General features: G+C 40.6%; 1 protein-coding gene across 5 annotated transcripts in view; it reads left to right on the top strand.

The window, feature by feature from the left end:
• DIS3L2 (DIS3 like 3'-5' exoribonuclease 2) overlaps positions 1–10,096 on the top strand; it is a 68,498-nt gene extending 58,402 nt beyond the window's left edge. For all 5 annotated transcript variants that reach the window (XM_078862895.1, XM_078862894.1, XM_078862898.1 and 2 more), the window contains exons 17-21: positions 678–825; positions 1,660–1,793; positions 2,904–3,008; positions 4,787–4,888; positions 8,775–10,096. In XM_078862895.1, coding sequence (XP_078719021.1) covers positions 678–825; positions 1,660–1,793; positions 2,904–3,008; positions 4,787–4,888; positions 8,775–8,873 — 588 coding nt within the window. In that variant the 3' untranslated portion in view covers positions 8,874–10,096. The remainder of the gene's footprint in view (positions 1–677; positions 826–1,659; positions 1,794–2,903; positions 3,009–4,786; positions 4,889–8,774) is intronic.
• The last annotated feature ends 2,074 nt before the right edge of the window (positions 10,097–12,170 follow it).

Genomic DNA, 12,170 nt, shown 5'->3' on the forward strand with positions numbered 1-12,170 from the left:
CGCCCATGCTCACATACATTGCCGCATGCATGTAGCCGTCCGCTCGTTGAGGACGTTAGTCATATAGACGCCTAGAAGACAAATCATTAACATTCAAGTAACAGTGTTGGGAGCGAGATTTGGGCATGAGTGTCGTGGTGCGGCAAAACCAATGGTGATGGTGTTTTGTGTTGAGGTGACATGGAAAGAGTGTACACACACACACAACAAACGGAGAGTGACTCGGTTTCCTTTATTACAATACCAAGGGCGGAAATGTTGTAGAATTTTCTAAACAAAGGGGGAAGGGGGGGTGGTCATTTCGGACCCGAGGAAGGCAACCCTATATTTCCCATGATCTATAATTATTGTTGTAACTTGCTGATGTGCCCCTACTGGTCATCTGTGAAAAAAGCTTCATGGTTCTTAAGATTCCTCCAGGATAAATAATAATCATTCTCAGAAAGATTCAGATTTGTCAAACGCGTTTTTGCCCAACACAGGATTTTCCGGGAATGTAACCCCCTCGTCCGGCGAGGTTTTCCTGTACTTTTGTTATTCAAGTCCCAAATAACCTCAGAATTGGACATCTATTTTGTTAAATGTATACTTAACCTATTTTATTTTGTGAATATAATTTGGCATTTTCTTTGGAAGCATTTTACGGTTGGCTCTCTGTCTCCCTGTGGTCTGTGCAGCTGGCAGTATATTTCTGCACAGGTGTGCTGGTGGATGAGGCTCTCTTCCGACATTATGCCCTCAACGTGCCACTCTACACGCACTTCACATCTCCGATCCGCCGCTACGCTGACCTGATTGTACATCGCCTGTTGGCGCAAGCCATTGGTACGTGCATCTGGTCTTTGCAATTATCCATACACCGCCTGTTAATGTTGCATATTTGTTATCAGTAATTTCATACATAACCGAATTTTCCAGGATAAAACATGTTCCGCACTCGGTGTATGTTGCATTAAAGTAAACCCTTTATATGTGTGGGGGATACATTCCTGGAGAATGGTGCGAATATTACATTTTTAAATCCTCAAATATTAATACTTAAAGCTTTTGAGCAAAATTTTATTATAAAACCCGTGAATATTAAAGAGTTACTGTATAACGCTTTGCTGCCTTTGAAGCACTTTAAAATAGGTTTGTATTAATATTTTTATTAATATTTTAAGTCGAAATATAATCGTGAATGGGAAATTGGTGTCATCGTCTTGAAATGTGCCACTGCAACCATTTTCTAGCAGCTTGGAGGTGAAAACTTTGAGGCCAAGGCTTAAAAAGAGAAATGTTTTAAAATGTGCCCCCCCTCACCCACCCAGTCATTGGGGACTCAAAATAAAAAAAAAATGTTTTTGGAGTTTGTTATAGTGGGGCCTACAATTAAAATAAAGCCTTTACATGTTTATAGTTATAACATAACTTGACAATATTTATGCCAAATTTAAGCTTTCAATCCCAGAGCATCATGAGAATTTACATCAGTCATTAGGTCGTCACCAGTGATATATGATGTTACATTTTAGGCCAATGGCATTATATTGTAGAAATACATTTTCTATAATGTGCAGACAATTTCAGTACTAATTACAATTTTTTAAAACATTTTAGTGACTTGGGTGTTATATATCAACATGACCAAACAGAATTGCGCATGTCGTACGATTATAGGTTGTGGAGATGTCGTGAATCATCAGCCTGCGGAGGAGGTGCAGAAACAAGCGAGCCACTGTAATGACAAGAAACTGGCTTCAAAAAAAGTCCAGGAGCTCAGTTCAGAGATGTTCTTTTCTGTTTTTGTCCGTGTAAGTATTGCATTTTTCAGAGGTATACATTTACAATTGGAAATTATATTTTTAAAGATTACAGTACAGTTTTTGAAGCATTTTTTAATTCTTACAAGCGCATACATTTTATGGTTTGGGTCGTATGCAGTGTATAGCAGTCAACTTCCAAATGTTATAAATCAAAATTCAAAGTGATTTCCTCCTCAAATGAGCATCGAGGCAGTGCGCATTTCTTCTTAACACGTAGGCTTTCGTGACCAATATCATCCACAATAGAGGTTTTTGGGTTAGATCGCATAAATATATAAATGTGTCATTAAAACCTGCCACTACCCGACATCCAACTAGTAAGGGTTGTCACGTGAACAGAACACGCCAATTCGTCACTAGTACAGCACACCGGTGTCTTGGAGAGCCAAGCCACAACATTTACAATCGGAGTACGGCGTTTCGCCAGTAATTACAACTAGCTTCATCAGGCGACAGCCAGATTTGTGGAGAAGTCTTCCTGTTTCGTTCCTGAAATAGAGGCGTAGATGTAGTGACCACGCTTCTGTGCTCTTGGGGGGGGGGGGGATTACTGAGGCAAAGTACATTATGGATGCACATTATGCGAGCCCTTTGAACTTGTCCTTCCTGTCTATTGTGTTTATTTAAATAGCCCTACCAACATTGAAGTACACTACCCTTTGTAGGCATGCATTTAAATAATGTATTAATTGATTATTCGCTTCTACGCAGCACCAAAGGCGGTAGCTATCCAAACGGTAAAAGTTATTTTGATTTCTTTCAATTTCGATAGATTATTTAATTAGTCTTGACCAGTAGTAGCTAGTTTCGTACAAAACTTCAATATTATCAAAATCAATTGAGTGTCCTTGTTGGCATGCGTGTTCTGGTACTGCTGATAGTTGTATTTGGGAGAATTTAATATTTCTCTGATGTTATTTTAGTCTCGTGCTGATCATTCTTCCTGTTTGCCCAACATAACATTTACCATACGTGCAGTTAATCCTGTACACCACTGGCTCGGCTCATTTGAGCAGGAAATTGCTTTGCCTTATGTTTGTGTAATACGTGTTTGAATTTTTGATGCAAATCTTAATTAAAGGAATGTATCTTCTACAGGAGAGCGGTCCTTTGGAAACAGAAGCCATGGTTATGGGAGTTCTGGACCAGGCATTTGATGTTTTATCACTGACATTTGGTGTTCAAAAGCGAGTTTATTGCAATGTAAGTAATCTCTTGACTAATAAATTAACTGCCCATGTCGGCTTGTGTTAGTTTGGCTTGTATGCATTTCTTCCTGCTATCTGAGAGCAATTAACTCTACAATCATACACAGATGGGGTTTTGCGGTAATTTAGGAATGCACTCAAAATAAAATGACACTGCCAGAAAGAGTGCATGACGAGCAATGTAAGTCGATAGTTTATGGATTAAAGTTTTCCTTGTGGATCGGGGCATCCTCGCAAAGTTTACTTTTGTTTTTCAAGGACCCTTTTTGGATCCAATGTTGTCTTTATTTCTAGCATTTCTAATTGCCCCGCTAGGCCGACACTCGCATGCAACAAATCAGGTTTGTACAGAACGATCGGGGATCTTTTACTTGTTTGTGAAAATGTCGCTTGGAGCACACTGTCACGGTGTGAGGATTCATTTTATTCTCACTCGGGCTCAGTGGCACGTGCATTCGTCACAGCCAATATGCCACCAAGCCCAGCCCATAGTGTACTGCAACCGATATTTATTTTGTTAAGCGGTCATCTCAAACCAAACCACATAGGACAAAGTGTACATTTTACATAGAATGCTTTGTGGTGTGAAATGTATCAGTTATATAAAGATTATTATATTTTTTGTTCCACGTGTTTACTCGGGAAAGCCTTTTTTCACTAGGCTCCTGCCAAGCTTTCACAGTAGGGGGGCGATGTTGCTACGTGTCATCCCAATTGTGTAATTTGCAGGTTTCAGCATTTGGATTTTTGAATATTACCTGTTACATTATATGTTTTTAGTGGTGAGAAAAACCTGGAGAACCCAGAGGAAATTATGTTATAGACCTTGCAAATACAGTGTCGTGTTTTCCATTGACCACCCTTGGGTTCCATATTGTTTATCTTGGGCATTTTTTTTATTTAACTAAACTTTTTATTTTACCAGTTAAGGTCCACTGGGTTATATATCTCTTTTTCAGAAGCCACTTGGCCATAAATGATAGCTCAACAAAGTGACTTATGTGGAAATCTATCGCAGTCAAATACTCTAAACACATGTTTATAAATGTGGAGGGAAAACCCAGAGGACCCAGAGGAAAATCTTCACGACCACGGGGAGAACATGCAAATTGCAAATAAACAGGAATCAGGGTCGAGACCGAATCCACCACCTCCTGTATACTAGGCGAGGTAGTTAACATCTCCATAGAGGTTGTTCACAATTGATTTGTATCGGCCTGATTGTAATCCTTAGAAGAGTCAAATCCCTGACATGGAAATATACTGCTGGATGAAGTCATCCACATGCCATGTTGGTCATGAGGGTTCCTTGACCATACTTTACCACTCAAGTCATGCCCCATTACAGAGGCTGATCTTCACTCCACTGATACCAATCATTCGCAAGTCCACTCATCTGCAGTCCATCTGTACCATATGAAGCCCTTATCGTTGGTAGTTCATGCTTGTTACCTATTTAGCACCCAATATCCAAACAAGCATAATCAGCTTGGGCATGGAGTGGCTGGTTGTATAGACCACAAGTATATATACAAATTTGGAATTCCACACATTTATTGTAGCCATGACACTACTTGGCTGCAATTAGTCATAGATTCAATGTATATATTTTATTTAGTTTTGTTTTCCAAACTAAGACCATTTAAATTTTGAACTTAAAAACAATTTGGTTGTGTGTTTCTTCATGAAAAACTTCAGGTCTTGAAGAACCACCTGGTTTGATGCAATTAATTTTAGCCTGGAATTTGACACACTTGCCGTTTTTTTTTACAGGCTCTGCCCTTACGAACGTTTCATTTCACCAAACAAGGAAGGCAGCCAAAATTGACACTTGTTTGGGAACCAAAGTCACCAGAGCAGCAGCCAATCCAACAGGTGAGGATTCTCTTCATGCGTATTGCTGACAAGTTGGATATTGTTGTAGACGATTTGCCTCAGTTTTTTGGAAAGCATACACGGTACTTAAAATATAGCAACATCTTGATTTAAAGCTTTCATGACCGCAGTAATTCATACTCTTTGGTTCTTTTGGTAAAATCACGTAGATAGAAAAATAAATAATAGATCACGACATTTCGATCGCAGCAACAAGCAATCGTCTTCAGGTGAGAAAGAGAAACAAGCCGTTGTGACGGGGCATTATATAGATCCGAAAGGGGGGGGGGGGGCTGCCGTAAGGGGCGAGAGAGTGGGGGTGAAATTCAAAGAGGGAACGAGGTGAGAGAGAGAAAAGAAGATCAGACTTAGCAAACTTAGAAATGTAATGCAACTCAGAGAGTCAGCAAACACACCAGTTAACACTTTACCTGGTTGAACACATCCTTCCAAAGATTGCTAAATTTGCATCCATCTCGGTTGAAGTCATGTCTGAGTTGTGTGGAAATCCTACCCGTAGAGGCGGTTCAATCCTGATTTAAAGCTTTTGTGACTGCAGGAATTCATACTCTTTGGTTCTTTCGGTAAAGTCACGTAGTTAGAAATGATAGAAAAACATTTCTATCTACGTGACTTTCCCGAAAGAACCAAAGAGTATTTTGCAACATCTTTCACGTGCATATGTAATGTAGCTCTCAGAGACACCGTCTTGTTCAGTTATATGTAAATTTATTATGAATGAAGTCCGCCGACTCACTGATAACTTAACGAGTAACCGCGAGTGACTATATACACTTGGGTAACTGAGATAGCTGTATTCTGAGACAACATAACTCTAGCCTTCCAAGACTACAAGGTGCACACTCCAGGATGATGAAGACGACCCGCTCTAAGGTGACGACGGCGACGGCAATGCCGGCTCTTATCCCCCTCACGACCCGGCCACGCCCCTATTCCCCGAACCCTCTCTCACCGCACCTGGCCCTGTCTGACTCTGCCCTTGTTACAATTTACGACCGTTAGGTCCGTGCTTCCCCTCACTTGATCCTGTTAACGCTTGTCCCAGCAACCACTTAGGTCCCACATTACGGGGAGCCGTACTGTCCCTACATCACCCCGTACTGTCATTACACATATATCTCTATATATATAAAAGGGAAATTTGTCATTATGTGTGTCTGTTCAAAATGTTTAGCGTACTTCCGGACTGTACACCATGCAAAAATTCTAAAAATATACTTTTTTTTTTGGGCGGCGGGGGTGCTCAATAATGACTTTTTTTTGCACGGCAAGTGAGCTGTGACGTCACATCTATCACGTGACCCGTGCGTGCGGAAGCGTAACGCATTGTAGTGTAGTGGTTAGCGCGCTGTGCTACGAACCCAGCGACCCAAGTTCGATTCCTGCTCACGGCCACCACCAGTGACAATTATTTGAACCGGTCCTGGGCCTCCCCTAGGTCGACTCAGCCTCAAACGAGTAGCTGGTGTGCTATGTGAACATCGCCACTGGGGGGACAAAGGCGGCCGGGCGTGATGCTGGGCGGCCGGGCGTGATGCTGGCCACCCACCGCCTCGTGTGCCTTGCCGGCCTTCATAGGTGCTCGCTAACAGCACTTGCCCCCTACAGTCTCACAGGTTACACGGGGGATCTTTGTCTTTATCTTGTGTGTGGGGGGGGCAGCAACTGCGTAGCGATTCGCGCACTGTGCTACGAACCCGGCTTCCCGAGTTAGATTCCCGCTCATGGCCACCACCACTCACGCTCACGGCCACCACCGGTGGCGATTATTTGAACCGGTCCTGGGCCTCTCCTAGGTCGACTCAGCCTCTAACGAGTAATTGATTTGGTGTGTGAACATCGCCACTGGGGGGACAAAGGCGGCCGGGCATGGTGAATCCAAGTCCCGGGCGAAGCCAGGTAGTAAAGCTAGTTAATATATAAATACACTAACCTTGTTTCTAAGTTGCAAATGCTGGTAAAAAACGAATGGCTTAATTTAGCCTTTCTGGCATTAATACAAAAACTAAGATGTTCAAACACCGAAGAGACACCTATTACAAGACATCAACTCTGCATTGACCACACATACTTGTGGTAAAACATGCAAACTAATATGCTTTGGTAATTTATGTATTATCCTTGAAACTGATTCGCCTATACCAGTATGAGTCTATTTTTTGGCTTTATCTCACCAGTGCTATAGACCATAGAATGGCAACAATTAAACGGAACTTTTTATTTTACCAGGTAAAGCACACTGAGCTATATAGCACCTCTTATTAGTTCCACACCTCTGATTTTCGCACCATTCGTAGTCAACTGCTAATCGGAGGTGTAAAATCTATATGTAACTTTTTATGCACTGTGTTAAATCGGACCTGGATCTTGTGTTTGTTCAAGATTTTGGAAATATTTTTGGTTATCCCTGCTATGTAAGGCAAGGTGGTGGTTTTGATTGGATCTTCAGATGGCTCCTTCCTCACGGTTGTGGTGATGGCTTTGCGGATTGTGTGGTCAGAATATCCATTCGCCTTGAGATCCTGGTGTACGTGTTTGAGTTCACTGATCAGGTGTTCATGGTCAGAGATACATTGAACTCTATGGTGTAGAGTTTTGATGAGGCAATTCTTCTGAGATGAATGGTGGTGGGAATCAGGTTTTAGGTAGGCGTCAGTATGGGTTACTTTCCTGTAGACAGTGGCTCATTGAGCCATCTGGTCTCTTTTTGATGAAGACATCCAAGAAAGATAGCATGCCATTCTTTTCTATCTCCATCGTGAATTTGATTGCTGGGTGTATGGAATTGATGTGGTTGAGGAATTGTTTCAGAGCCGGTCGGCCATATGGGCAGATGACGAACGTGTCATCCATGTACCTCTTACACAAGGACGGGCATAGAGTGGATGCCTGGATGGCGTCCGTCTCAAATTTTGCCATGCAAATGTTGACCACAACCGGAGATAAGGGAGAATCCATTGGGGTGCCTTCAATTTGTTTGTAGAATGTTCCATTCCAGGTGAAGTATGTATTGGTGAGGCAGTGTTTCACCAGGGCTGGTACATCAGCATTCAGTCCTTGTTGTTCCAAATCTTCAATTATTGCAATGATATCGGACACAGGAACTTTGGTGAACAATGAGACTACATCAAAACTAACAAGCAAATCACCTGGGGACAGTGAGATGTCTTTAATTGATGATACCAGGTGAGCTGAGTACAGAAGAGGTGGTCTTACCAGTGAATGCCTGCAAGGTCTCAGACAGATATCGGGCCAGTTTGTGTGTGGGTGAGCCAATGGTGGAGACGATGGGATGAAGGGGTGTACCTTCTTTATGGATTTTTGGTAAGCCATATTGTCTGGGTGGTCTAGTAGCAGAAGATTTTAAGGAAAACCGTTTGGTCTGTTCAATTAGTGAAGCTGAATCAGTGATGATACTGTTCGTTTTTGTAACGAGGCAGTTGGTGGGATCTCTTTTAATTTTTATGTAGCTCCCATCATTAAATGGGTTCTGAATTTTGTTATTGTACGCGTTTTTGTCCATGATGGCCGTGGCATTGGTCTTGTAGGCTGAGAGGATGATGATATCTTCCCTCTTTTTTATTGAGATAACTCAAAGCGCTCCTCCTTACTGATGTTGCTGACTGGTATCTTCGCGCTTTTGAGGGTTGCAGCGATTTCAGATCTTGTCACCTCAAGGTTCCCACAAAAAAAAAAAAATTACGCAGGCGTTACATTGTGCGACATCGGGATAAATGTAATTATTAACAGGTTTAATTCTATTTGGGTAATGAAACCTATTCATGATCTGATGTCCAAAACCTAAAATAAGATGAACATGTAAGGATCATGTAAAATGTTACAATAACTGTTTTCTCTTTTTCAGGAAATAACCATCTTCACCATGGTCGATGCAGTGTTAACTGCAGACAAAGTTCCTCTCAAGTACTCGGCGACGATTAGATGCCCACACGGAGTGGAGTGAGCCTTGCACTGCAGGAAAAAAAACAGGTCGCAAACACATTAGTAATTCGGTCTCACAGCACACATGTGAATTGCGCATACAAAAGCCTTGTCCAGATCACCAGCTCAAAAATAACTGTGAAAGCATGACCATTTTGTCATTTAGACCACCAACTGAAAGAGTTGAAAAAATATGGCCACCCCACCAGACAGCAGTGAAATAAAGACACATGCAAACCGGTTTCATCCTCAGGAGGGCTCATCAATACAGCACTGTCATCAATGTTTACTGATGCAAAGTCTGCCTCTGGAAACCATATATGTGGAATCCCTACTTACACACGTCAGGGCCCATTAGACATAACCCATCTGTATAATTAATAGGTTATATTGAGAGGGCTGTTACCTTTACATTATGGGGACTCATTAACTTGCCTAATCGCAACAATAATTCAAATGTAGAACAGAAAACAATTTTAGACAAAGGCTTCTCGTGGACAAACAAAATAATGGTAACATTTTATATTTTAGTGCTAAGATGTGTATGATTTTTTAAAAAACATTTTAGAAATGTTTTTGATGAATCACTTTTAGGTTATATTAGGTAAGTATTTGTTCCAAGGACCTCCTTTAGCTATATACATGGTATTTTTGTTGAATAGATGCTCAGAGTAATAAAAAAATAAGTGAATATAGGTAGATTTGGTAAAAAAAAATCTAATTGTTATTGTTGATATTTGTGAATTCCTTTTTATGTAATAGGTAGCTGTTGTGCACCCTGAATACAGAGGAAAACAGGTCACCGCTTAAACCCGTAGATGAGAGCAGTTTGTTGTGTGTGGTGTTAATGTAAAAAAGTCAGCTTTGCTATGCATGTCGCGCCATTTCCAAGAATCATTGGTAGCCTTTTCATAAATTTTACCTCTATGTAATGTGTATTTCAGAGTTGTACATTATTTTACAGTATTCCAATGTACTAGAATACCATGACATAATCTGTTTAGCACTACGTGGACATGTGCTGCAATCATAATTGAAAACATACAGATAATGTACACGGTGGCTCTTTGAGTTTTAGTTGCTTAATTACAGTAATTTTAAAACATTATTTATACTTCATACAATGTGTTATTTTTAGTTTTCCCGTTTTATGAAGTAATATTGTGAATGAGGCGTGTCTATTATCTTAATGTTTAATTCTACGACATTCTGTACGTGAAATTAAGATTAAAACAATGCATTGTCTGATTTTTTAAGGTTCTTTTTCTAAATTCTCATAAATTGTGGTATCAAGGTCATGTCCGAAGACATTTTCGTGTGGAACTTGCACCGCGCAGTGCATTAATCACCTATCGGCAACGGTTCTGGAAGATGACAATTGTTACAATTATAATTTGGGTTTAAATAGCATGTAAAATTGTAAATGATGCATCTGCATCTTAAGAACTGAATGTTGCGGACATTTTTTTTATTTAAACAGTTTCTAATGATACCAGTTCACTTTATCTGAATCTAGTATCACTTCCATATTAATGTTTTCTGTGTATTTGTAAAGGTAGCTTAGTTTGAGAAATATGTATGTTGAACTTTTTTCACACCGTACGTAGCCAATCGTGCTAATCGGAGCATTTTGATCAACTTCAGGATAAAACAAGCTATTTTATAAGTCATTATCTACATTTGGTGTCAGCCAGACACTAAATCAATAGTAAATCAGGGCAAGTTTTATTTCAATAAATATGCAGGTGAACTCAATCTTTAGGTGTGAAAATACGACGTTTAAATTATCTATGTCCCCGTCTCTTTTTGAAATGCTACAGTGCAGTATAAACAACAAATGGAAATTAATATAAATAAATAAATAACCATATATTTGCTGCCACGCCTTTGCAGACGTGCCTAAAGAAGGTAGTTTAATTCAGAGTAAGTGGTACCTGCTTGTTCAGGCACGTAGAACCAGAATGTTTTGAAATAGTATTTGCATCGTTCCTCTGCCAACATACATTGGTTTTCAAACAACATTGACAATGATGGTTTTGTGTACAATTCTCCAGATTTTTTAAACAAGAAATATAATGTACAATTTTATACAATGAGAAATGCGTTCATATCATGACACTGCCAAGTGTGAGAGTAGTTCAGGGAAGTTCCTCACCCACGCTAAAGTGAATGCACTTGGATAAGCAAAGTCGCACCATCTCGTTATCCCCAAAATGACTACCCACAAACCCAGACGTGGCTGAGGGTTAATATTCCATGCGGCGCTTCCTAGTCATGAAAAAACACTGAGGATAGAAACATTTCTATTTAAAACTTTCATGACGGCAGGGATTCATATTCTTGGTTGTTTCGGTAAAGTCACGTAGAAGGGAAAAAACATTTATTTTATTTTATTGTTTTTTCCCTTCTACGTGATTTTACCAAAAGAACCAAGGATAGAAACAATGTTCACCTTATCCTCTTCACTCACGTCCCTCCACCCCATTACCCCCGCCCCCCCCATCCTCATTCTCCTTATTTCCACATCGCCCTTTCCCAGCTTAATCTCTCTTGCCACTCCCTAATCCGCTCTCTCTCACTGCCTGTCATGATCCCTCGTCATCCTCTTTCCATTTTGTTCTCCCTCCGCTCCATTTCATGTCCTTTCATTCTCTCCCTGCCCCTCTCCTCTCCGTTTCTTCCTCCCTCTTATCTCCCTCATCTCCTTCCTCTCTCATCTCCCTCGACCTCTTTCCCTACGTCACCTCCCACATGAGTGGTGAGTGATATCAGAAAAGACTGTGATGCCCCTTTCACTAAACTGCAGCGACCAATGTAGGGATGTATGGTCAACAACCCCATGACTAGACACGTAGGATTCCCGCAAGATGGCGATGCTACGGTATATACCTTGCGGTACAAGATTTGCGAGCAACGTAGATTGTTAAAACATCGTCATATTACAACTATCATTGCTCATTTAACTTTACAAAATGTGTTATTACCTGACACAATGTGTATGAAATACTAATTCAAGTTAAAAATGTGTATATGTAAAGAAAATGCTGGTACGCGTTAAATTAGTATTTTGGTAAAACAAATCTGAGTAATTAATAGTCAATTATGATAATAGTCAATTATCATCGTTCAAACTGATTTGGTTATGGAATCACCTCACGTAAAACGACAGCATGTGAATTACAAGTTTGGGAGATGGCGGTGCTAATGGTACAGCGTTCGTGGCTCCTGTTGAGGGAGCTGATATTTTATAACGGAGCTTTTCCTGCAGAATTCGAAGCACAAACATAACTCGATAAACATGTGACACAGTAAGGCAAAA

The sequence above is a fragment of the Lampetra fluviatilis genome, chromosome 15 (genome assembly GCF_964198595.1).
Source record: "Lampetra fluviatilis chromosome 15, kcLamFluv1.1, whole genome shotgun sequence".
Taxonomy (NCBI): Eukaryota; Metazoa; Chordata; class Hyperoartia; order Petromyzontiformes; family Petromyzontidae; genus Lampetra; species Lampetra fluviatilis.